At 46.8% G+C, this 27,707-nt stretch overlaps 2 protein-coding genes across 8 annotated transcripts in view; one reads left to right on the top strand and one right to left on the bottom strand.

Moving 5' to 3' along the window:
- The window catches only part of LOC111266184 (transmembrane emp24 domain-containing protein 7), a 154,472-nt gene that overhangs the window by 78,523 nt on the left and 48,242 nt on the right, over positions 1–27,707 (top strand). The window lies entirely within an intron of this gene.
- Positions 1–27,707, bottom strand: part of LOC111266183 (homeobox protein Meis1) — a 103,398-nt gene that overhangs the window by 48,085 nt on the left and 27,606 nt on the right. For all 4 annotated transcript variants that reach the window (XM_022843427.2, XM_022843429.2, XM_022843428.2 and 1 more), the window contains exons 3-4: positions 25,258–25,807; positions 2,456–2,557 (exon numbers count right to left, since the gene is read on the bottom strand). In XM_022843427.2, coding sequence (XP_022699162.1) covers positions 2,456–2,557; positions 25,258–25,807 — 652 coding nt within the window. The remainder of the gene's footprint in view (positions 1–2,455; positions 2,558–25,257; positions 25,808–27,707) is intronic.

Raw genomic sequence — 27,707 nt, 5'->3', positions numbered from 1 at the left:
ATTGCTGCCTGAGCCATCAGTCCTAGAACTGCCCGGCAACTCAACCTCAGGGCCTGCGCACCCCACTCTCCTCACTTTTTCTCTTTCTTCAGTTCTCTACGGCCCATAGTCTCTTTTCCTTGAGCCTGTCGTGTCCTCGGACAAGAAAGAGAGAGTGCTGCTGAGCAAAATGCGGAGAACAGAAACTGCGAGGAAAAAGGAGAAAAGAGGGCGCCACTATAAATTGCCTGTCACTTGCAGCCAGACTCCATCGTTGCTGAGGCTGCTGCTCTCCGCTCGGGGTTGGCTGACTAGCGCGCTCGCTAGTTTCCACTCTCCCCCCTCCCGCCGCCCCGGCGTCTTGCCGCTCCATCCCCGACTCCGCAGCCCTGCTTCGCTTAGAACCCCACGAAGCTTCATGGAAAGTTAGGGATTTAGGGGGCGTCTTCTAGTCGGGAGTTGAGTTAGTGGCAGCAATGGGGGGAACTGTCATGAGGGAACCTCTTTCTCACCAGCAGAGCTTCGACCACCCAACCAAGCTCTGGTCTCCCACATATACACCCAAGGAAAATCCCCTTCTGGGGTTCTATACTGCGAGCACTCCCGAAACCCACCCACATCCCCCCACTTCACAAAGATAGTCCTCCGTACTACATGTGAGCGGTCGGTGGCAGGCAAGGAGCAGCGACGCCGGGGCAAGATCTGCCTCTGCGTAGGCTTTGGTGAGTGGTGGGCGCTGCTGCCGCCCTGGCGACCACTCTTCATCCTCGTTCTACGTGGAAGGGATAGAGACAAGGGAAGCAATGCGCACCTTGTACAATGGAATAGTGGTAAATGGTACGGGGTGCTAATGGTAGCTAGGACGTACCGGCACGACACTGGCGCTCGTAGATCTATCCAGAACCTTCCCATTGAAGGGTGGTTGAACGCGTAAAGGAGCAAGCAGATCGACGACGCAAGTGTTCGGTTGCAAGTGGTAAACTCTATTGCAGATAACGCTGTGTCGATATGTCCATGGATTTTGCTAAACAATACATCGCGCCAAGCAGCAGTAAAATCAAAACCGCATTGGGTAAACAAAGAAAAGACAAATGGAATATTCTTGAAAATTTTGTGGAGACAGAAGGTCCCGAGGTTTTGGAAAATTTGTCATTGCTACGTAATTGAAGCCGCTGTTACTCGGTTAGGCGTTAGCCCGTCATAGGATGTCTTATGTAGAATAACTACATGCTCTGCATGTAGCATTTGCTCTGCGGAGAACCCCTCTATATCGAAAAGAGGTGGAGAGTAAAGATTGGATGAACGGAAAACAAGCCATCGCGCAATTGCTGATGTTGCCGAAAGTAACGCCATGCTCGGGTGCTACTGGACGATGGGTTACAGGGGCCAAGCGCAGAGATGGGGCACGCGACTTGCTCTCTACCCGGGTCGCAAACCGGAGCAAAACGAACGGGAAACAAATGGGCTGATGTGAACTAGCAATGGGAAAGCTTGGCTGACAAACGCTTGTGGCTGCTTAGGTATGAAGCAGAAACAGTAGACGCAGGAGACGGAGCAAGAGGACAGGAGGAAAATCCTTTCGCCCCCTCCGGCAGCGGCCATCGTCCATTGAGAAAAGGACGACGACGAACGAACAAGCACTTCGGCCCCACAGGCCAACCAACCGGCCGAGCAAATACGCAGGCAAAGCACGAGCGACGTACAGTTCACTAGGAGAAAACTGTGCCTAAGAGCCATCACAGTCTCAGTCGCTTCAACCAGCTAAAGCCAAGGCGGGTAACGACCCATTGTGAGGCAGCGGTAAAAGCAGCAGCAGTCGCGACTTGACACTGCTGCTAGGTCAGGGCAGCGGTGTACTTGACATTCTATCCGACTGCCCAACGGGGAGGGTAATAGTGCCAGTGGCAATGGTGGTCACCCGTTCTTCACGTCGAGGCATACTAAGAAGGAACTCAAGAACAGACAGACACACCAGAAATAAACAGGATGAAAGGGATGTTGAGGAATTGAGACGTAAAGGTCGAGCCCGTCGTGTGTGCGGGGGAGGATCGCGGATACTGTGCACCAAACCAGATCGCATTGTGTCCAGCAATAAACCCACCTCCAAAAGAAATGACATGAGTGAAGGGGCGAGTGAACGAACGAGAACCGGCCATTAAACCAGGTTCGTTGACGGTACTGGCGACGGTGACATAGATCGACATTCAGAACCAAAGCCCTAAAGTTTTTGGCTAAGACCTGTATCTCCCTGTTGACCGGAGATTATATTGTGCGCTAACTGCTGAAAAAGGATGAAAATGAACTTGAGTGTAGAGTGTACTAACAGCGAAGTAGCAAGCCACGTATGCACTTGCATAGCAAACTCACCTGCTTATATGAAACGTACGCATTAAGTAGTACGACAGTACTACAGGGTATTAACGACGGCAGAACTATAAGGTATCCAATATTACTGCAGAGTAAGTAAGATACTTACAGAGTTGTTGTACTTCGGATACTGCCATGCGGAACCCACTGCCCGCCTATACGGGCTGTTGTCATCCTCGGCTCCCGGCTCGATGTCGTCCATTACGTAGCCCTATAATGAACGAAAAACGCCAAAAATATTAATTCATTAATACATTCTCCTATAGATTCCAATGCAAAGAGTTGCAAAAGTAAAGGCATATATATTTTATTTTATTGCGTTATATATTGCAAATACTCAAAACGGCCTAAAGCAAGCGACTTGCTCTAGTAGCTATTATCGTACGAAAACAGCTAAGCAAAGTTCCTTGATTTTGCGTTTAATTTTACTTAGCCCACTGAACTTCGTCTGTCTTCGCGCTAGTTATAGCCAGCCGAAGCACCTCCTGTATCCTATAGTGCACAGCATCCTTCAGGGTTTAGAAAAGAGAAAAACCCAGAGAATCAAGCACAGTGCAGGAGTCTCACAATTTTTACCGGGGGAACAACAACGAAGCTATCGCGTTGCGCTGCCGCCCAAAGCGCCTGGCTTGTTCGCTGTCTTGACTGCTTAGTGACTCCATAGCAAACGGCACCATCTGAACGGTTCGCGGACGAAGGAGACAGGCGCCTTGGGACTACAGTTGTTCCCCACATAAATTTTCCTCCCCACTATGCGAGTCAAGCGAGGATCTCTCACAAGCTAAGCACGGATCAGCTTGGTTCGACTATTGGTTCTCTTGGAGCAGGCAGGATCCCGAGCAAGCGACCGACTATTGCTCGCGCTAGCTGTGTTCTTCACCCCAGAGCCAGGCGGGCCGAATAAACAGGCAGGCAGCCAGCCAGCCAGCCAAGTAGACTACAGTAGTATCATTGTGATACGAAGCAATATGGTACGTTCAACAGCGACCAAAACTTTGGAGAGGTTGGTCGGTCTAGGTGGACCGCTGGGTCTGGCGAGCAATATAGCTGACGTTAAAAGATAACGTGCGTATAGAACTTATCATAGACAACTGTATTATTTATAAATGCGTTCAGACAATTCAGCGGCACTAAGTGTTGCATAATAGATAATAATAATGCAAAATATGGCAACTGAAAAAACATGTATTGTGTAATATATAAAAAAAAAAAAAATCAGTTACACTGTATCTAACCTTTAGCTTTTATTATATTGGTAGCTAATAGCTTCATAATTAAAACAAACGGAGGAAGCTTTTACGCTGCTTGGACGCATTATGCATCGTTGCCTACTAAAGCCACCCACTCATTTTAAAAGGCTGTTTGTTCAAGTCATTTTAGCGTCACCTTATCTTTTATATAGTTAACCGTCTGCTTTTTATTCATTATCTGTGCGTTATCTGTTTCCGTCAGCCTGCTTTATTTCAGGAGCCATGCAGTTCTTTGAGTGCTTGCACCGCCGCCTGGTTTTTGGCCTATGCTTCCCCCAATTATTAGATCTCAGTGTATCCGTACTTATCGTTCAGAGACTTCGTCCTACTCCAAACCCCCCAGAACTACCCGGGCCGCCAGCCTAGCTCGTTTTAACGGCGATGATCTCGAAGCCAACCTCGTTTGTAGCATCTTTGCAGGCCCTTTCGTGTCTCGTGAAACGTTGTCTACGGGTACCAGTCTATGACAGAAACGGTAGTCCAGCAGCAGTAACCAGCAGGACCCGTTATCTCGTTGCCACTTAGAGGCCTCTTCAAGCTCGTCTCTGCTTGATTAGCTTCATGGCCTTCATTCCCGCCTGCCTTCAACTGACGCTGCCGCGTGATAGCTTAATAGATATGGCGACCGACTGCAAACACAAGATGAAGCGACAGACATCACCAAAACTGGTCCTGAAGGAGTATGGTGTGAGCCTAAGGACCTCTTTGAACTGATTCGGCTTATTATTAAAAAAAAATGGAAATAACTGGTCAACTTTGACCTACTATTCTTACGATGTTTCCGAGCAGCATATATACAGAAGACGTTCATAAACTTACGCGGCTATGTCGCCGTAAGAATGATGCAGTATTTCTAAGAAATCCGATCTACAGCTGACTTGGGTATTCAGAGTGCAGGAGAAACCTTGCAAACCCAAATCCAAGAGCGTTTGGCACTGAAAAACGTGAAGCATTTAGCAGTTCCGAATTTCTATAGATTTTCATTTTTGCCAATGTATTTTGTGTAGATAAGCGGTTGTTGTTGTACTAGTCCAAAAGTAACTCATAAGACGAAGCCATCTTCAACTTTTCCCTTTTTATAATTTAAAATTTCCTTTATGAGGACGCAGTCGTGACCTATTTGCCTACTTAGGTTATCGACGCCTGATAGTTTAGGTTCAACATTAATGAGGCACTGTTATCAATGTTTTACTATAGCTGCGCGTTGCGACTGGGGTATTAGGAGGACACCGTACCTCTGAAAGCGTCCCATACAAGAAAGTGAAGCTCAAGGAGTGATGGTGGCTTAATCCTAGTTGTATTGGCTGGGGATAGCAAATCCCTACATGCGACAGACACAATAACACCAAGCGATGCCCTATCTGAATGCACTACAAGGATATGTTTTCTAAGGGATAAATACGATAGAAAAGCAGCTGGAGATCAGCTGGAGAACTGATCGAAGTTGCTTGTAGGCTAGACGTTGGATAAACGCTTATGGCCGGTGCAGACGTTTGCCGATGTACTTTGATAATTGTCCTTGCAAATGCTTCATGGGCTGAAACCGATCGGCTAATGAGATTGACGTCAGTAACACAAAATAATATTCCAGGCTGAAACTCTAACCGTCTAACAACTATTGCTACTAAGTCTTCAATGCGTCATACAATATATCTTTGTACGAATGATTCTCCATAACATCATGCCTCAAGTACAGCCATGAAAACCATTACCAAGACGTGGGATTAGGGAAGTTACGTCATACGGTTACATGAAATTAAATAGGTTCATATCACTTGACAGATTGCATATAACACAGTGTTACCACACGTCTTTGCTTTCTCACACGATGTATTTCACCGTATTTGATGATTGCACACAAAAATATTCGAGCAACGTGACAGTGATTGATGGAAATTTAACGGGCAATTAACGTTTTAATATCAACGACGACGACCATGAGCTCAATATGAACATCCAAACTCCATGGCTTATAGGGCAAAGTCGCTTACATTACCAGGAGATTGGTAGATCGAAGTAACGGCGGCGGGCGGCGGGCGGCTCACCGGCCGTAGCGTCGTTGCTTTCGAGCACTAGGGGCTTTTGCGGTGACGATATTGTGGAAAAGAGGACTACAACAGATAGAGGATCTATAGGTCAAGCTACCCTGTTGTAGAGATGAACGACAAAACGAAGCGAACGGTATAAGACGGACGGCTTTCACCTGTGTGCGACGAGTTTTCGTCTTGGAGTTTGAGGACAAGCAAGCTGGTGACGACCATTGCAATTGCGATGGTAATTCTACTGCTGCTAACGGCAGTGCTGCAATGATGATGGTACCGTTACGATGGCCAGGGCTTTCTCAAGAAACCGGATAGACGCCGGTACAGTGAAGAGTTTGGACAAAATGAAAATCCAATCTCGCCTGTCGAGACCCATGACATTTTCCTATCGGTTAGACACAGCAGAAGAAGGTGGGAGAACTTGAGTAGCGGAATAACGAATAGTGCGGTATACGGCTTAGTCCTGGATAGGACAGGAGGGCAGCAAACAGCCGGGACTGGAGTAACTGGGGTCCTCCAATGGAGATCTACCTAGCTGGGGCCTGTCTAAAGGGGGAGTGCATTGTTCAAAAATTCAGGAGGATGTGCTTCTTCGCTGCCGCTTACAGGTCGAGGACATACTAAGACAGCAATCCCAGTAAAGTAACTCCAGCTCTGGATAGGATAGAAGCTGCCGGAAACATGTAAGCAATGGCGGAGAATAGGATTGACGACCGAAACGGGACCGAGAAAAATAAGGAGGCGCCAGCGGTCGCCAGCCACTTTTTCCGAATAGTTCCGCTAGGTTAGCAGCATCAGCAACAGCAGCTCACTCTGTTCGTTGGTATAATTAGATTGAACCTTCTAAGCTTCATCGACGGTTCGGCAGTTTGTTGGGAAAGGTGTCTGCTCAGGAGGTCTCAGGAGACAGATGGAGATAGAATAGCGGGAACGGCGCCAGAGAAGGAGATAAAAGGAGCGCGAGAGCTACCCCGGCAGGAAAAGTTGATCCTCAACTGTAGAGCAAACAAGAACGCAGCCAAGGTAGCAGGGCCTTCTACGGGCAGATAGACAGGCAGCTCGCCAATCGTTTTTACCTAGCTTATCCTTTTTGTTGAGAGAGGAAAGTATCCTTAGAACTCCTATCCGACTGTGGGTAGAGAGAGTGAAGCAAAAGTGCGCAACCCAATGCCGAATCAAAGCCAAGTGGAGCGGCGGGAGGCAAGGAGGCACCAACGTGCCTGCAGAAGTTATGCACACACGAACTACGACCACCACTGTCAATATAGTCACCATTGATGTCTCACTGGGTCCATACCATCGACGGATAAACATAGAGGTAGACAGCTCGACACATAAACGCTGACTGCTCTTATAGTACAGGCGATGTGGCAGGACGAGAAGCGAGGTGAATCCACCCGTCGCGGCTGAGCAAACTTCGCTGTGCTTTCACTGACTTTCTTCTCTAGCGGACTGCCACTAGCTGAAAGACGTGCTTGGTATAAGATAGAAGAAATCTACTATACGAATCAGGCTGACTTCACTAATACATTATCTATTCAACCAGCCATCCCAAGTGCTCGTTCCAATCGGCGCTACTTGACATCGATTCAGTAGTGGTTAAGACTAACGTCGGAGGGCAATTAATCAGATCCGAGTGACAGTGCTTCGTTTCGGTCGCTAAACGAATCCGTTAGACGCACCGCGTTTATAGATTAAGACTGCTGCGAGGTGCAAAGATTTGATATTTAGAATTTTTTCATACAGTCTTCAACGTTCTGATGCGTGAACAAGCATTCGAAATCACTTTGTTAGTACAGCATAAAGGCCTTCGATTAAACACACGTGAGGCTTCATGCGCGAATTTGATTGAGCATCTCATCGTATATTCCTTTTTCAGATAACTAACTAATCTAACGACACTGCATGCAGTTACGGTGACAATAAAGATAAACTTTCCTTTTCAAAGTTCATCATCTTTAACAAGCAGTTTGAGTTCTACTGGACTTGTATTTACCATCAAGGCGTTGATCAGCAAAAGAATCAGCAGCGACCTTTCTCGCCTATTAACAGGTTCAATGTTCTATGTAACGGTTGTCTAAATCGATGTCACTGGGCCCCTCTACTTAAACCGTTAATTTCAGCTCATGCCAGAGACTCATGCTTGGCTACGGAAATGCAGAGCAATAGAAATGGCCGTTCTCTAGCGACACCCCATATCGCACCACACAGCAGCGAAACGAATGTTCCCGCCTGTTCTCGCAATGTCCGACCTCGCTATCACGTACCTAGTGGGTTCCATGCAGATCGTCTGACTCCTTTTCGGTCTAATGCGCGAAGTAGTGCATCACAGCGCTCTCCCGCAGTGTTTGTACATCGCGTCGGATCCGCATGGCCGGGTCGATGGCTTTAGGTCGGTCTGTCTGATTGCAGCCTTGCCCAGGCACACAGACATCTCCCATTTCACCCAGTGGTTACTACCAGAGAAGATGGGTCTTGATGCGCCCATGTCGTCCTTTGGGGCTCCCATAGAGCTGAGGGAGACAAACTGAACAGCAGGAGCATGCGGAATCTCCTGCAAGTAACAGCCATTTCAAGCAACGGCGCTCCGAGAGTAGAGCATAGCTTCTGCGGTCCCGGAGCGCGCGAGCACTCTCTTACGCTCGTGCTCCACTTCGCTGCCGCCTTCCTTTTAGCGAGCTGAGTTAACAAGAATAAGACGCTGAATCGAGTCGAGCCCAACGATGCGCTTCTATACAGAGGGCTCTAATCTACACACGTACAATATTGCTCGCCATCACCGGCAGCTTTGCCACCAGCGCTGCCGCAACAGCTACAATTTCCATCGAAGCCAATGTCGATGGCCAACACGATGGGGTGCACACATCGAGGACGTATCAACACATCAGTCGTTACGCAGACGACAATTGTCTGCAGTTATACATATATATGATGCTATTGTACGGAACCGGCATAGGATGCATGGACGAATGTAGAAGCCTATAAGTGACACAAGGAACGGGGGCACACAGAGCGACAGACGACGGAGGGCCGATTCGACAAGATCCATCGTGTCATCGAAATATGAGACGGTATGTCACGCTTACATTCTAGGCGGCGCCTATAACGATAGCTGGCCAGGGTGCACTGCTGGGACGGGACGTACACAGTATATAACACTCGCGCACCGATATGTGAAGCTGGCACGCTTCGAGCTATATGTTCTGTCCGCAAAGATGTTACGCGTTTGTCGAAACATTCATATTTTTGACTGTCAATAGGAAAGGGTCGTCTTGGACTGTGCGGTTTTCCACTTGTTCCATTAGTTAATCGGCATCAATAGCACTAACCGATAGTTAACTACGGTCAAGGCGGTGTCTGGATCGCATTTTAGAACGATTTAGCTGGACCTAGCTATACTCGAAAAATGTCCTGGTTCGTTATGTCGACTCCTGCGTAAGCATTCACGAGTGTTCTTTCGTCTAGGTTTAATGCTTCTCTCCTGGCCATCTCGTCAAAACTCTTAAAGATCTTTTATCCACTGGATAACGCATCTAGTTCAGCTGTTGGTCAATTGAAATACATAACTAGAATGGCCGGACGCAGAGGCCAGGTTTCGACACTAGGACAGGGAAACTGGCTTGGCCCAACCGCACAGCGTCGCCGTCTCTTCGTTTCAGCCACATCTCGTCAACAAACGTCTACACACCCCCTTTTTACTAGCAGCAAAACAACCCCATCAGACTGCGCACGGGCTAGCGAGTGTCCGGGCAAAGAGGGAGAGATAATCGGACGTAATTAAAACCTCGTCTAGTGTAGCACAGCTACAGGCACCGCGAGAAACGACATCATTCGAGCCAACATCAAGCGTCAAGATTGCGTCGTTGTTACTGCCGTTGTGATCGCAGTAGTCACACTCGTTGCTTACACAGACGCCACAGTCACAGAACGACAGCGACTCCACTGTTGTTCTGTTCTGTTCTGTAGACGAGTACCAGCCTCTGGCTGAACACTTCTCGCTGTCACCAGAACTAGCCACTAGCAAAGGCCAACTATTGTAGCTCTGAATATATCTGATCCGGTCCAGCAATGCTGCTCGATTGGTGACGACAACGGCGCCAAACCACGACGATATCCGCTCACGAAGCCCTAGATGCTCTATGCGTCTAATTGAAACGGACGATCTAACTACTATCAGCAACAATGACGACAACGCCAGTCGCAGCGATAATCACTATGACAGCGATAGTAGAAAACGTAACACTTCCTAAAAACGATCGTTTCAAGCAGTCTGTTTCTATATGATGTGTACAGCCGTGCATTGCATCGACGCTAGCGGTCCTTGCTGTAAATGTGCCTACAGTAATTGTACGCCATCACGGCCGCGGTCCTCAATGCTAACTGACGACCGCCGTGAACCGTGAACTGAGAATGAGCTGTTGCATATCGACAAGAACTGATAATGAGGTGCGCGATAGTGGAACTGAATGGGCCGGCTTTATAGCCGCCTGCTTCGGTGACTGGTTAACTGCTCTATGACTACGGCGGCGGCGGCGACAGCAGCAGCAGCAGCAAAAATGGTTCATTACGATCTGCTACGTGAAGCCAGGGCATTGCGGCCATATTGGGCCGCGATCGCTGTTCTTCTCATCACTAATCCCTTGTTCTATGCGAATATTTAAGCTGTGCGACGAAGTCCGAAGCCACTTTACGATGTTGTTTATCAGACTTTTTGGTCGTGTTTCAAAGGCGTTGTCGTCGCTATTGACGGGAAATACAGAGATATCGAACTTGCCTGTTATAGCACTCGGCCTATTTGTTAGTAAGCGTAAAAACAATGTAACAAAATTTGTTTCGTTAGTTACTGTCTAGGTGGTTAATACATATCTTCTTACAGACGCTAGACAATGCAGACTGCAAAAGATCTGACGGTCAGGTTTCTTACATTCGCTCGGATCAGTTTGTCGCAAAATGGGTTAAATTTGGCGAAAACCGGGTGCCGAACACACATTAAGCTCTAGGTCGCTGTCGTATCGTTTGCGTATGGGGCGGTTATTGAGATGAAAGTGAACCATCTCGTTGTAGCGTCCAGATGAGCCTGGACGTCACGTTATTCAGCGATCCTAGTTTGGGCGCACTCAATCAGTGAAGATGGTTGCCACCGGTCGCGGTCTTCATTTCAGTGTGACTAAACTGGGTGCCACCCCAACGCGCGATTCGACTGGATCTTTCTAACTGAATCAAATTACTGGTTTTCGATGGTTTAGCCTCACTTCCGCTACAATCACCATCATTTCGGCCTAATGCCGAGTTAAACTAGTTACGCTAATCTCCCATTGCTACTGCTATAGGGGTAGATAAGCGGGCTGAAATAAGGAAGCAGTCTACCCAAAAAACTATTAGAAATAGCCACTTGCTAGTTAATTTCATGTATACATTTCGATGGCACAGCAGGCCAGCCCAACGATAAGATAATCACTGACTATGCATTTTACTACAGTTGTATATAGACGTTTCAGTCGAATGTTGAATTAATGTTAGTGCCAGAAACATTTATCGTGGCCTCAGACGATTTTTTTACTGACTGTTTTTCTTTGACTACAGTTAATACGGCCGAAAAAGAGGACGCCGCGCGCTTCGGCAGTACAACGCGTGTTTGTGTCTTGCTTGATTGTTGATCTATAGTACGAGACTGTAGTCACATATTCGTATCAACTTATAAACGAGAAATTGGCCTGCGTCGGCCTGTTCTCATGGCGGGATTCGACAATGATTCACGCTGTTCATTTTACTAATAGACGCCTCAAAGGGGTGGGAAAGTAAATACAATAGAAAAACTGTTGATTTGCTGTGGAGTCGACCCAAAATCTACTGCTTATAGCTCAGCAGTTCCAACATTTGTTTCTAGTTAACTGGATCCTAAGGACTCTAATAGGGATTAGGATCCTAAGGCGTCCGAATGGCAATTTTAATTACGTCGCAGAAAATTTCGGTCCTTAAAATAACTGTACTTAACAATAACGCTGTCCAGCAGAAAGAAAGTTCCTAAAACTAACTATTATAAACTAGCCGAAACACATCGAGTCGGGCCATATTGGAACATTTTTCTACGATAGCGTTCTCAAAACTGTAATTGATCTTCGAATTGAAAATCACCCTGGCCTGCGAGAACAGTTAGGCCAAATGAATATTTTCTTCGGCGACAGAACCATGGATATCAATCAGTGAATGTTTAATCTGCGGTATACATTGTCTATCAATGGTGGCACACGCCTAGCTGCTTTTTTTTTCAACGCTGCTGCTATCGTGATAGAACACTAATTGGGATTTTTCGATTAACAAACGTGGTACGTACCTCCACAATCGAGAAATTCGTGTATTAGTAACACGGGAACATCAGGTCCTAGAGAGTATCCGCAGGCTACTGGGGAACCGTTGGGAAGAGAATGCACGTGACAACAAGCAACGCAGGCCAAGCGAAATGGCCGATGCATGATCAGTTCTACCGGACCATCTTCTGGGTCTAGGTTATTCAAATAAGCATTGCATGTTTCCACATGCCTCTGCTCGTTCTAAGCGATTCTTAGAAAGAGTACAGTGTCGCCGGAGCGGTTAAATAGTATAATGTTTCTGGGTACATTCTAGGATCAGTTGGCTAATATGGCGACTTTAGAAGGAGATAACGACCTCCTGCCGTTAATGTGCATCTCTAATGAGGGGGAATGACTAGTAAAGAAGCAGAAAGCTCGCGGAAGAAAGTCGTATTTCGATTTATAACCGTCAGTATCACTCTCGCTAGGACAACAAAAGCAACAACCACAGACGTCGCAAGTAGAATACTACCGGGAAAATTCACGGGTCGTCGCGGTCAACGAAAAAAATCAGATCTCTCGGAAGAGTGCGAATCGACCAAACAGTCATAAAATTCGGTGGCTTATTTATGCATTTCTATTTGACCAAAGAATACTGAACGCAGAGCGACGCCGAAAAGGGGAGAAGGGGGTACTACGAAGACGACACGAAAATTAAGAATAGAACTAACGTTTGCTACGATAAAGATTTGAGCTTTTTCTTGGCTGCTGCTGTTGCTGTTACTGCTGTCCAGACAAAAACTATTGCATACGTATTGCTTCTGTTAAAACGTGCTATTGGGACCTCTGCTCAGACAGAGGATTTTTCGAAGCGCGGCCAAGGTGATGCTAGAAAGGTTGTTATTTAGTAATCGCACGCCGCCCCACATGATTGCTAAACCAGAGGGCTATACTTTTTTTTTGTTTTTCTCCCTGTATTTTAATATCCCTCTAATTCCTTGTTACGCCGACTTTAGTTCCTGTAGCTGTATACGCCTGTGGCCCGCATATCAACCTTAAAATCGGACGAAGCGTGTCTTCCTTGGCTTCTCGTCTAGATTCCGCGACTATCACAAAAAGCTTCAAATGACTATGAAGCTGTTGCTCGTGAAGATGCTACAGAACGAAAAGCAGCGCGTATTGAGCGTGAGAGGTTGGTCTTGGCCACGCATCCAAATTCTCTCAGAAGCTGTCATCACTCGTCAACGTCAAACACTTCTTTTCTGTTTTCGTCTTTCTCGTCATCGGCGTTTACATCTCTTCTCATCTGCCCCAGCCCTTCCCAGTCAGCGCGTTCAGCGCAGACTCTCACGGGACAACGTCACTCAGAGACGAACCCCACGCATTCACATTGTCTCACTCGACGAAGAATCCAGCAGCCGTCGAACTCAGCCATTTGAGCTGGCTGGCCGGCCACCACCTGCAAGTTCTGCTGTCGCTGATGCCGCTGCGGACAAGAAATGTATGAAAATGCTCGGAAAATGGCTGCAGCTTACGGCTCTTACGTCGGTTATACGTCCCGGCAGAGTTTTATTTTTCGGGTGGCAACTACCAAGAATAGCAGCAGCGGCGACAGCACCAAAACCATAATCGGCACAGGCGGACGGCTTCGCCTGTAAGCTACCCAGGGGCTGAGAGGCTGTGCTGAGTCCTGTGATGTCGTTCTTCTGCAACATATTCTCGTTCTGCGCGCAATTCATATCACTCACTCTCTCCCCGCTCGTTCCACTTTTCCTGCCATATCTGGCCCAACGTATGTTTCGACCCAGCAGTCACTTCAGTCCCACTTTGTTCCTTTCTAAGCTCTCTCCGCTTTTCTCGCCGCATCTTCACTCGCATGCTTCGTTTTTCGCTCGTTCTCTTTTTCTATTCACTCGAAGAGAATTTTTTCTCGGAAAATGAAAAAATATGATTGACAGGCCGCTGGCAGCGTCGCCGTCGCCGGCAGCCGCCTACAGCAGCGGGAGGCACTAAGTATTGTTTTAGTTGGAGTTGTTTTCGACAGCCAGTGTACGAACGGAAAGAAGGACTTAGCTAAGGATAGACCGGGCGCTAGGCCGACAAAAGGACACGTAAAGAATAGCAACTTCCTTTTTCTCGCTGCTGTTATTGGCTGTAGTTGTTAACGCTGTCGCTCTGGCTAGTACCTAGTTCGGCGTCATTGAGTTTTTGTTCGTTGTTCCGGAGAACGCAACGCGCGCCTTTCCTAGTTAGTATAAGATTGCTATATGGGGCGCATAGTTTTGCCTGGCCAAGAACATGATCAAACGTTTGGTGAGATATAAGAATTAGAATATTTGTTAGAGGAAGGCCACAGCTTTAACGCGGAAAAGAACAGGATCGTACAAAGAGGCTGTCTAGTTCATGAATAGGAATCAACAAAATAGTCGGTACATGGCGATGCACGGTATTATTCTCAAAGATGACATATGTATATACAGACTACCTAATACGTAAAGATATGAAACAGTAGACGTATAGGCTGAACCGGATGGTCACTCGGTGTAGTTACTACGGCATAGACAATGAGTAGATGTGTACGACACAAGTAAAAAGAGGCACTCAAAGCTCAAGCAAAAAGTCTTTTCTGTGTTTGTATACCTGTTCTTAAACACCTACCTTGGATGATGGCGATTCAACAGAATAGGCTGAAAACAGCCAGCCAGAATGGTCTGTACAATTAATAATAGGTAAACTGTGGGATACACTGGTACCCTGTCTCCCGACTGCTGCGTAGCCACTAGCGCTGAGCACGTACAAAGTACATTTGAGACCTATCTCGCCGACATTTTGCGAGCACACTGTCACTGACACAACCCATTCACTTCAGCCGTTCAAATTTGACCTCGCAAATAAAATGTCTAATCTTTTTGCGTGTCTGGAAGTGGGGTAGGAGGGTAAAGTACAACTCGAGACCTAGGCGAAACACAAAAGCTCGAACTTTGGAACTCTCTAGTGAGGTGGTGAGAGATCCTGCGTCTCGCTTTGACAAGTTCCCTTCCTCTACAATCCAGTTATGTTACCTGAAGCATCGGAGGGTAGTCTACTTTAGCTACCATCGTCGATCCGAGAATGTCATCGGCGAACAATCTGAGTCGAACGTTGTTCGTCGCGAGGTCGTCTCACCTCTCAGTTATCGAGTGAGTATCTCAACGTCAGCTCGAACTGCGCTTGAAGTATCGAAGTGCAACTTCTACTGGAGAACGACATCTATAAGCGATCAACTGCTGCCACGATGGCAATGTGGCCACTGCGCTCGCGACAGCATGTACAACAAGACCGGCTGATCGAAGCGCCCCCCAACAGAAACTCATCACAGTCGACACTCTCTCGTCACTCTTAAGCGGCAGTGGCATGGTGCGTGCCCCGTGCCAGCAGTACTCCTAAGATAGCGTTACAGTATCCATCGCACGATTCATGCTCGCGTGGCCACCGGGTTACAACTACAACTAGCGGCTCTGACAAGCTGCCATCGCTGCAGTAGCCAAGGCTGTTAGACACCAGAGGGGTTAGCTTGCTGTCCGACAGCGGGAGCCTGCAACTCCAGGACGCCCGCAGCAATAGGCTCTATCGACTCCGTTGTGTCGATGACGGAGACCGCGGCGGTGCCAGCAACGGCGGCGATGGCTGAGATGAAAATGAAGAGCTGTGATGGTGACGAGCAACTCGCCGAGTGTCAAACACAGACATGAACGAGGGCATGCCGACTCGAACTCAGGATAAGCGTGCAACGGCGGCGCCGCCGACCGCCAAACCCCTCGTTCAAGCGGAATAGTCGTTCTCTGCTCCGGGAGTGTGCCATCCACGGTCTTCTGCGGTCTTGATAGTGCTTACTATTATAGCAGACCATAGGGAAGTGGGCTGTAAGTCTGGCCTCCCCACATCCTGGGAACAGACTAGGGATAAACAGGCGCGCAGTAGGCATACAATAGCCTTCTCGGTTGTTGTGTTCGGCTTTCTCTCCGCATCTTTCGTCACCAAAGAGGCGGCAGCAGAGGCAGTGGTAGCAACCCGAAATACAAAACATTCGTGGCTTACTGAAGCACCCATTACCCGGTTGCACTTATTCTGCCGGCTGGGATATTTCTACCGCGCCCCCAAACAGCTAGACTCCTTGTCTCCTGTCCTCATCTCGTCCAACATCTTTCCACAAGTAACTCTCTCCTGTCCGAGCCCTAAAACGCACCCCCTGCTCCCCGTCCCACCCCCACTAGCAAGAGTAGACAGATCTCGTTCAATCCCAATCCTAATCCTTGCTTTGTTGTGGTTGATCAGGACACCCATCAGTCGCAACCCGCTACGGACGACCACGACGGAGACCAGCCACTTCTAGGGATTTTCTCAAATGGCTTGCCTCCCCGCCTAGCTAGCTACTACGAATACACTACTTGCTACAACCAGCAGTGTCAAGAAGGAGACTCGCACTCAGAGACAGAAAAGATCCATACAAAGGCGAATTTAAATAGACAGATCGAGACACGCTGGCAATCGGACTCGGACCACCATCGGTATTGTGTTGAAGTAACGGCGACCGAGAGCGCCGGCGACATCCGATACTTGAAAGTGATTTGAACTGGGCTTTAAACAATTTACTTCGGATGTGTGTATATATGACTGTACGATAGAGGTCGTAACATGCTTGTGACTCCTTGAAAATGCCCCCCCCCCCCCCCACTACGACGGCCGTGAATTGTCAAGAGTGGACGCAGTCCGGATTGGAGAAGCGCAAATGAAAAAGCTAGTACGAAGTAAAACCGAACCTTCCCAAACGAAGGCTGAGAACGGAACGACACCACTAGAAGAGGATTTACGATTGCTGTATGGCTAGATACACGAGTCTACGTAACACAGCGCGCGCACGATTTCTTATGATTGAGGGGTTTGTTGGAGTTAGTCAGAAACATAGCTCTTACGGGCATTCAGATAAAGGATGCAAGCTAGACATGTTCAGACGTGTCAATGAGGAGAAGACTAGAAAAGTTTGAAGTAATTCAACACTTAATTTGGCATCTCTTATTCTTAACTAGGTGGTGTTGTAACCTCTCCTGTTCTCCGCGCCCTGGTACCTGTCAGGAACCCTAAGAACGTCACAGCAGCGTGTTTATGGGAGGCTGCATTGCAGTACTAAAGCGCTTTTCGTCATTAAAGGTTGGCATTACGAGCTAGTGTTTGCATTTAAGTAAGCCAGCCATTATTACTCTTGCTAGCACGAACTGGCTCCCCCATTTGCAGCGAGTTCTCGTAGTAAGAAGAGTCCCATGCAGCCGTACCTATGCTGTATGCATTCAGTGCTGCCCGTGGACAACTTAAAGGCCCAGCGTGAGCCCATTAAGTGGCCGGCATACTGGATAGTACTGGAAACATGCGCTTGCTCAAGGCGCGCAACTTCATTTTCAATTATTCTTAGGTGCGGCTGATGGAGTAGGACTTGCAACGCTACCGAGGAGCAATCGGTCAGCGGACGAACTCCGGACTTCTGAGCAGCAATTGGGGCGACAGACAGACAGACGTCCATGGGTCCGTAACAAGGAGAAAAGCCCTGTATACAAAACGAACCAATGACAATCATAAGGATATACATGCTGATATATGTAAGCACACATATAAACACCTACCCACATACAGTTGTACAAATAGGCTAATATACATCCACTACACGCGACGACTTGCATGGCAACTCTCGAGCTTTTAACAGTTTTCTTGCCTAGCAATTTTAATCGTATAGGAGCTCGACGTGAGCCTAGTGACTCAATAAACGTGTCTGTATATACAAATAAAGAAGGACGGACAAAAGGACAAAAACATATCAAACGTACGAGGCCGCCGTAGCCTTTTAATAAAGGTTCATACAGATGTCAGCTGTGACAGGCGATCAATCCACTAGATGATTTGCAGTTATGTAAAAAAAAAGTCTCTCTACTGTCGCCAGCTATATTCTAACCGGTATTATCTGGCACGGATCCGTTTTAAAGACGATGATATTTTGTGAAGTGCTTTCATTTACATTGAGCACTGTTACGAGAAAATGTCGGCTAAGGGCAAACGCAGGGCCTATAAGCTCTGAGTTACTATGTTATTACTGCATTGCTCGGTTGTTTCTGTTTTCCGACTCTTCTTCTCGTGATCATGATAAGACCAGCAGCTGTGGATGTCTTCCCTTGGCCCATTTTTGCTTGACACATATTTGGGTATAACATGGCCAATCCTGCCAGACCCATGCTCGAAGGCACGGACGTCACAGAACACCTTAATACCCCAACTCATCCCCGACCTATCCACGGCTAAGTACCCCTCGAAGTTGTTGAGCTGGTACTAGTAATCCCTCACGTGTCCTTTTTGGCCTTGTCAAAATATAGGTGGACTCCTGCGGTTACCAGGCATAACCTCAGGCCAAATCGCAGAATACTGCTAAACACAGAACGGGCCTTCAAGCGACGATTAAGGGAAGACGTGCACAATTCGGTGCCGCTCCAGCAGCTGCTGCGAGTACATACCATATAATACATTCGCGGAAGATATTTACGCCTATATTTCGACATGTTCGCTTGTTGCCGAGAGCGTTCTTCCTTGAAATTATCTCGTCCATTTTAGGGATCACAGTTGATCGCTATGGCGCACCAGTTACAATGATCCATCGGTCACAAGATTTGTGGCAAAGTGATGCATAAAAATATCGTTAGTAGTCGATGTTGTCACCGAACTAATGTTACCTTCATGCAGGTAGGTAACAGGCGGAAAATCCACCGACGTAGATGTCGCTATTCAGATCGACTTGTTATTGGATTGGTATCGTGCTTCGATCTGCATCAGATAGAATGCTAGTAACTTCAGCAGCAGCCGTATGTCAACAGTCAGTTCCTTTTCAAGTTAGCACCGGTCTCCGCCAAGTCACTTACCCGGGTGACCGGCCAGTGACTTGACGAGCCGTCGGGAATACACGGAACGCTCACATGGGGGCCTGGCAGAGACAGATCAACATGACATCTCTCTGGAACGTTGTTACTGCTATTGCTGTACGTCCCAGTGTGTCGTGTTGTCCCCATCGCCACAACAACTAGCGGTGGCAGTTCACTAGCCGCTACGATAGCGGAGCAAGTTGGCGCTGCTGTTAGAATCGCCGTTGGAAGGCCAGGCCCCAGCGGCAGTTGCAGTAACGTCAGCACGAATCAATACCGCCTCGTCTAATCACACGCTGCCGCCATCTGCTGTACACAAACGACTTAACATTAGTTGTCTGAACGGCGGTAAGATTCGAATTGAGACATTTTAGAGCACTGCATAATTGCGCCGCACTATTTCGACAATATGTAACTTGCGGCACCCGGTGAGCGCCACGTAACTCTGTCACAGGGAGATCGTATACAACAGATATGCCAATCTCACTGTAAATTGGTGAGTTTATTTTTATTTGGACAGAACTGAAAAGCGTCTAATTTGAAGTTACCAAAACATACATGAACATAGTGTGAAGTAACTAATCGCTGGCTACACTACTACCAGGAATCAGGGCGTTGGCCGTGGTGATGTCACTTCATTTGAAGCGACCAACTGTTGACTGTGTAATAAGCTACCGTCATTTTGGCATGATATGCAATGGACGAATGCGGTCGGTCTAGTCAATACGTCCATATCAATTTAATCACAAATGGAAAATATCGAGTGAATAAACAAGATTATAAACAAACAAAACGCTGGCAACGACGAACTACTTCGGGTGACGTAAGGGCACTAATTTGATGAAGGAATAAATTCCTCAGCGTAAATACGTCGATATATAATACCGAAGATAATGCCGATTTGCAGTTAACCGCTGGCGCAAATCTAAATGGAGCTTCAGCTTTGCTATAAATAAATGTTTTACTTTTCCTCAAATAGCAGTAAAGGTAGAATGCTTGTTTCGGGTAACTAAACTTTTAATTAGAGAAGCTGTTCCGTCATCAGAAATTTGTGTCACTCATCCAAAACGATTGACGAAAAGAGAGGAGAACACCACTGTCCCGAGACTACTCTCTGTTGAGGACAACCCCTGATCCGCGATGGGGACGACACGACACGATGTACGAGTTAAGATAACTCTAAACGAGAGCAGCATCCAAAAACGAAGAAATGAAGTTATAGGACTCGGGTGTCATTGTTATCTGCGATTCCACTCTGATCCCTTCGCGATATCTGACTGTCTGAGTTGTCTGTAGATTTGAAGACCCACAGAAGAACCTGGGAGTTTCGAAAGGAAGTTGTTGGAGGACACAAACGCGAACATCGGAGCTGTGGGAATGTGGCAAGGATCCGGTGACCTGGTAATTGTTATCGGATATAGGGTATGGCAGTAACGGTAGGCACCCAGACGGCACTGGCAGCCAGGAAACAGCTTAGGAAGTCTATCCAAGATGAAGCCGTGCCGGCGGGGGGCTGCCTCCACCAATTTTACGACGAAGTTCTCCCTCTCTTTTCCCCTATACATATATCATTTGATGTCGACTGTGTTTCTGCAGCAGCAGCAGCAGCAGCAGCAGTAGCAGCAGCAGCAGGACCATGTTAATAACACGAGGAAATAATAATAACCATAATAGTAATGATAACAGAAACCCGACTCCAATCTGCTCCTGTTGCTTTATTTCATCCTTCTGTAGCACACAGCTGACTGGTCATTTCTCGGTCGACCAAAGCAAGCGATTAGCCTTAGGTTGGAAACTGAGTTGAAGAAACGAAACGATGCTCCTTCAATATCAACCCAACTAACTAGAGCCTAAAAGTTAACTTCATTTTTGACGTCGTACTCTACTATGGCGAAAAATATATGCTTTTCTATTTACTATGAACATCTCATAGCAAAAAATAAGCATCCAAGCACAACATCTGAACGGATGCTTCGTTGGCGACATAGTTCACGCTCTGCATGAACACAGTAGCGTCAGTGGTTTTCATTTTGCGTTGTTCTTTCAATTGACAACATAAAGCACCTTCTTTTCCGGGCACTCTCATCTCTCATACACGAAATTAGTGCAATACTGTACAATAATGTCGGTTCTGATACCTCACCTGAGCGCTGTTCTATTGTGCCATATAGGCAATAACCATAAAGGTAAATGGTACTTGTGTTCAGTCAATGATTCAGCCCACTTGCTCCTTGTCAAAAAATTACGACCTCCGTCTCGCTCGGCTTGCTTTGTTGTGTCTGTATGTTTTTTTTTTTATATGCTATTCACGTGCTGCTTCTGCTACGTGCTGCTGCTGATGATGGCGGTACGATATGGTTCTGAACATGATAACACATTTGCATTTCTCTCACTCACTTTGGTTCTTCCGTTTGTCGCTGTCGCTGTCGCTGTAATTATCTTTTATAGCAGACCGCCGGCGAGAATCTTCGCAAATTACGAACTATAACAATGCAGCAGTAGACGCAGGCACGAAACGACGCTGAATGGACGAGATCGCTGACAGTCGCTAATCCCGAAAAATCATCCTTACCCGTAAGGCCAACTGTGGCTCGAGTCGTAAGTAAAGGACAAAGGAATGAAGAGCGCTTTACTTTCTATAGCATGTAGTGCACTACTAGTCCAGTGCCGCTACCGTCCGTCGGTCGGTCGGTCGGTCGGTCGTTTATAGTCGAAGCCGTCATTTCAGCCACCCCAGGTACCGGTATGGTTTTATAAGAGAGGCACAGAGCGTTATACGAGCTGTTGTGTTTAACTGTCCGAGCAACTTTGAAAACTTTGCCCGATAGGCAAAGCTGGATTTACGGCGACGAAGACGATTGCAACAAGAGTAATTGCTACTACGATTACGACTTTTGATGATGTCTCTGCGCTGAGTCGTTCTTAGTGAAATACCTGCCCCAGAAGCGTTTAGATTATTTGATCCGCTGCAGCGAATATCGTTGCTGATACTGTTGGATTACGAAGTCAGAACGTCACGTCGTCAGACCGTTGAATCAGTAAGACGTCAAAACCCAGCTATTTCTATTATACAGTTTGACTTCAACAGTACGGCAGAATACAGGACTGACTTGAAAGTGTGGCGTATTCTGTAGCGCAGACAGCGGTCACAGAGATATGCGTCACGTATGCTATATCATCAGAAACAGCAAAGCAATTGAAGGGCAGGCGCCATCGTCAGTCGAGCTTATTTATTACAAGCTTACTTCGTTGGTGGATGGGTTGCCTACAGGTTGGACGGCTGTTTAAATCTATCGCATCGAAAAGCAAAACAATGACAACATGAAGGAATCCCTATAAGCAACAGTGTACCTTAGCTGTTATCGTTGGTATTATCGTCACAATTTTTGGTGACAATATCAGAAAAAACAGCAGAAGACAACGGACCTACTATCACTCGTAATCATCTGTATCCTCTGCACGCGGGTCACCTATTGACGTACGGACATTCGTTCCTGGAACTATTGTATGACCAGTCATTTTGTGTTAGTGCTGATAGTTAGCGCACTGCTTCGACAGATATAAAAAAAAAAAAAAAAAAAGCAAGAATCGAAAAAGTTTTGAGCGGATGCTTGTGGAGAAAAAAAACTTGGTTCGTTGTGTGAGATTGTTGTTACTTGACTACGCGACCACATGAAAGTTACCTAAAAACGTTACTTGAAAGTTTGCAGGGAATCGTTGGGAATCCGTAGCTCAGGTCAACGCGCAGGACTTGAAAGATAGGTGTTATTGTGGACAGATGGCAGGCTCAAAGGGTAGCTAACGAAGCAGCCATCATTCTCTTCGCGGAATTTAATCGTCTAAATCATGAGCCTTAGTGATGATACCTATTGTTTGCTGCAGAAGAAATATAGTGTTGCCAAACGCCTATCGACTATCAAATTGTTGTTGGAACCGATGACTCAACATGAGGCTGAACACATATCCCGTCATCATCGACATGTAGTTACTGCATATACGTTAAACTTGGACGGCGACTTCACTACACGCAGCGTAGGACTGTGTAACTCCGCCACCATCACTTTAACTTTTGTGTGTTGAAATCAGCAGCGGTAACTTACTGCGGCTAAATGCGAACACGCGTTAGCGCCGAGCGAATGCATCGGTAACTGTAACAACGATAATGATAAAAGCGCGTTCTGTTCTATTTAGGTTATATGTGCAGTTAGTTATCAGAGCCGTTGATAGTAGCGTCGCATCGTTTCAGGAACACTTCGTTCCCGGAATACGCGTTGCCGTAGGTAGCCGTCCATGCGGACGACGCCTCGCCCCATTTAAAAAACTGAGTCAAAACAATTTATGATATATTATGTAATAATACTCTCGTAGCAGTGGAAACTGTCCCCACACTCTCTTGTAAGGCCACAGAGCGTGTAGCGGAGCATACAAGCAACGTGGCGCTATTAAAATGACAACAAAATTCAAAACGAGCGGGCTACAAATCAAATGTGTCCTTCTGACGTTACAGCTTGTACAAGCGTAGGTGACGGAGCGCGACCGCGGGGGAGCTGACGCCGATTGTCAGAACGCGACATGTTGACGAACGAAGCGAACATAAACCTTGATACAAACAATAAAAACAACGACAGCAGGCATGATACGGCAACAATACGACTATTCTGAAGGAAAAGAAACGGTTATTTTCCATGGCGATTTGGAACTCGTTGCCTTTTGGTCCGATCGTTTTCTCTCTCTGTTGCTGCTACTAAGTAAACTGTGTAAATGTAAATGTTATTTATCGAAATTTCGAAGCTTTTTGGTACATTTTGCCACGGCTTAAACTTCAATTATGAATAACGACAGACGGCGGCAACGATAGCATTGCAGGAAGAGCACAGCATGTACCACACCTCGAACAGCCCAAAGCAGACTTTGAGCTGAATTAGCCGTCATGAATTGGGCTATGTACTCCTGCTACACTTTCGTAGAGTTCAATGTGACCCCAATGGGCAAGACCACAGAGAGGTGCCTCTGGTAGTGATTAAACGCCACTTTGGTTAGTCTCCATTCCTAATAACGACAACGAGGGCGGCAGCGGCAGTAGAGCCGGACGTTACGCGGAAGCGTCTCCAAACAATCGGGCCGCCGATTTGTGTCCGCTTGTTCGCCTGCCGGGTTCTTCCTACATTTTTCCGCGTTTCAAGATTAAGCTTGCCTAATCGCTAAGTGCAAGTTCTTATGTTTATCTATTCATGTGCTTGGCTCGGTCGATCGACTGGACAAACACCTGGTCGGCTCATGGCCATAGTCTTCAATACAGCCACACACAATACAGTTCAAATGTAGAATCGTTGCGGCTGTTACCTCATACATAGTCGTTTACTTTGTTGGTTGGTAATTCAACAATTTATTTGTCGGTAGTTCACTTCTTGACTCATCCGGGCTGGTGCACCGCTGTGTAGTGACGCTTCGAACAGAACTTCGCCGTGTATCAGATCAGCGACGGATGACCACTTCCCGCCACAATTACGTGTCAACAATTCTGGGCTTTGAACATCTACCATGATCAGCAGTAGTAACAGAAGTAACAGAAGGAATGAAAATCAGCAGATTCAATAGCAAACATAATGTAATTTTTTGCAGTAAAAGAAGCAATCCACGAATGCTTCGCCTTTCTTATGTGACTTCATCTCCGGACGGTGTTTTACTTGGAGTCTCCTTTTATGCAGTTGAAAGAAAAAAACACCTTGACAAACGCTATAAAACTGCACCCTTCCCTTCCCTTAATCGAAGCTGCTTTAGAATCTTACTTCAGTTACTTCTTGCTTTCTGAAACACTTTGCTTGTTTCGCCTCCATAGATATCGATTGGACAGCATGCCGTTGCTACATCTGACATCCTCAACAACAAACATGGTACAAAAGAATATGTTGGAATAAACAAAGGTCTTGAGTAAATGTATGTATATCGGACGGTTTTCATTTAAAACTCATCATACCAAAATGACAGAATGACGGGTTCAATTTTGTTCGAAGCGATGATACTGTAAAATTTAGTTGCTTTTCCAAAGTTATAGGATAAGTACTTGCAATAAGTAGATAACACCCAACGTCCTGCAAATCGATCGGTTCTTCGTCCAGTGCCTTTCTTTAACACAAACATATTTGCATTAGACGCATACAAAATGATCTCCTCATTAGAAGGCGTACTGATAGAAACGCAACCTGTGTGCCATCTCCAAAAGTATAGTGTGTTCCTTCAATGAGTTAAAGTGCTTCAACTTTCGATTCACTGGCACTCCTTCTATGCGATAAGCCAGGTCCAACGAAATATATTAGCCCACCTGAAATTTTGCACGCTTTCTCGTCCGTTCGACTAAATCTTAGCTTAATATTCGATGTAGTATAATACGTACTTGGTCAGGTGTAGAATTCGAGTCTGTGCTGTTGTGTCCAGCGGTGTCTGGCCGACCACCAGGTCCCCCCTGGTGGGGTCCTCCATGGCCGCCATGGCCTCCGTGTCCGCCCATACCTCCTCCATGACCCCCTCCGTGATGTCCCCCGCCGCCTAGGCCGCCTCCATTGGCGCCTCCGCCGTTGTGACTGTCGTCGCCCAGGTCGCCGGGCCCGCTGTCTCGCTCATCAATGACGAGGTCGATTGGCATCTTGCCTTTGAGACAGCTAATATAGCGCTGGCAGAAGTTGTCGCACAGCTCGTGGACCTTTTCCAGTTCCAGCAGGTGGAACCTTAAAACCTGGATAGCCTGCACCATGAGACTGTCGAGTTCAGGGTTGGGCGTGTAATATGGTTTCTCTTGTCGGATCTGCTTAGCGAAGACCGCAATGTCTTCATTAAAGGACTCTGAGGAGCACACGTCGCCGCCTGCGACTCCCGGCTCGCGGGGCGTACATGTGGCCAGCTCACACTTCTCGAAGATTAACGCCAACAGGGGGAACAGCGGGTGTCTGAAACAAAATGGATAGAAAAAACAACGATTAAATACATCAAAAACAATAATCATATGAAATCACGAACAAGCTTGACATGCAAATTATATGTCGATCATAGAAAATACGACTGACTAAGTTAAGTTATACCATTGAAAACGCAGTGTAAATTTTTGATTTGATGCCACACCACTGTACGTTGTTGTACCTGTACCAGCAACTATTCCAATTTTCGCTAATAGTGTCTCCGTATCGAGTTAGTTTTCTCTAATCATTAACCTAATTCCGTTATAGCTGGGTGTCATTTTCAGCTAGAGTACACTAGCATACTCTACTCGTATGCCGAGAAAACTTAGGGTTCGCCGTCCTTCTGCCTAGTTGACTGGTCAGAGCAGAATTTCGAGAGAGTTGGGCTTAACGCGTCAATGAGTCTTGACTTTCTTCGAGTTCTAAACGGCTCAGCACCAATACTGCATAATGGATAGAACTGGACTGCAGTGCTTTTCACCAGTACAACTGCTTAAACCTAAACAGCTTCAAAGGTTCAGCTTTAGCTTGTCGCTAACCTATCTGTGCCTGTACGTATATCAAACTTCACGAAGTTCTTTTTAGTTCGATTCTACGTTGGCTCGAGCGCGAGCCAAATCCGGAGCGTGCATTTGTCAGCTCATTGCAGGGACCAGCCATTGTCGGACTAACTCATATCCGCGTTTTGTGTCATTATAGCCGGATTAAGACCCCGGCGACTACGACGATCTGGTCGATTAATATTATTATTATTCGACATTCGCGCACTTCGGAACACCAGGTAGCACACGCAGGTACTAAGAGTACTAGCTTTCCTGATCCGACTCGGAGGCCACCGGACCGAAGCAGCTGTCTTAGAGCCGCCTAGATCGCTGCTACCGCTGGTCGTGCTAGCTTGATAGACGAACTAACAAATCAATGCTGTTTTCACACCCAGACAAAAACCTTTCTTTCCCTCTGTCTCGTTTTATTTCGTTGTCTGTATATATGCTTAGTTTGTGCTATGTTACCCCGCGTCCGGCTGAAAAGCTTAAAGCTATTTAACCTCACGATGGAATCTAGGCGAGGTGGGAAGAAGAGATGCGTGGAGGGGGAGAGGTGCTGCTAGACAACTTTGTATGACTTAAAAAAGTGGGAATGGACACATTAGGAGTGACAACATCAATGGAATTAGACTACTCACTAAGAAACCCTCGGATGACTGGGACGGTACTAACGGCAAAACCAGGCTTAATGGTCACCCCAGTTCCTCGTTAGTTTAGTATGACAGGCAGCGATACAACACAGAACATCTTTGGTGCACATATGGATTTTCGGTATACGAATTAACCAATACAAAATACAAACACGACTGTTAAAAACTTCAAGGTGCACCATAACACGTCTTCGAGAATCTAGCTGGAGGGCATTTGAACTTCTAAATATCGATTACTAGCCATTTTGGCAAAATTAAGGGCTGGTCCTTCGGTTACTCGGTTAACAATCACTTCTAGTCGAAATTACGTTTTTTCTTTTTCTATTTATCCGCCTAGTTTTTCATTCAATGCCCAGCATTTATTCGTTTTTGGCCTGTTATGTATTCTATTATCGGTAGCGGCACAGGGACTATCTGTGGCTGTTGTAGCAAGACGATGCAGCGAGCGACATCCGACAACGAGACGTCGAGAGCAACCGAGATAGAGCGAGAAAGAGAGAGAGCAAATGAGAAAGAATGGCCGAACATCGCTCGCACACGTGCACACATCCACCTTCCCCTGCACACCTCGAATACGGTGCAACTCTTGCGACACAACGTAGAATAAGCAGGTCTCTGTTTTCTCGCAGGCGCGCTTGTTCCAGCTCAGGGTTTCGCGTCACTGCATCTGGTCGACTCCACTGCTTCTGTAGTTCC

The sequence above is a fragment of the Varroa jacobsoni genome, unplaced genomic scaffold (genome assembly GCF_002532875.2).
Source record: "Varroa jacobsoni isolate VJ856 unplaced genomic scaffold, vjacob_1.0 scaffold_1063, whole genome shotgun sequence".
NCBI lineage: Eukaryota > Metazoa > Arthropoda > Arachnida > Mesostigmata > Varroidae > Varroa > Varroa jacobsoni.
Note: the sequence above shows the minus strand (reverse complement) of the source record. Positions and strands in the feature narration are given on the sequence as shown.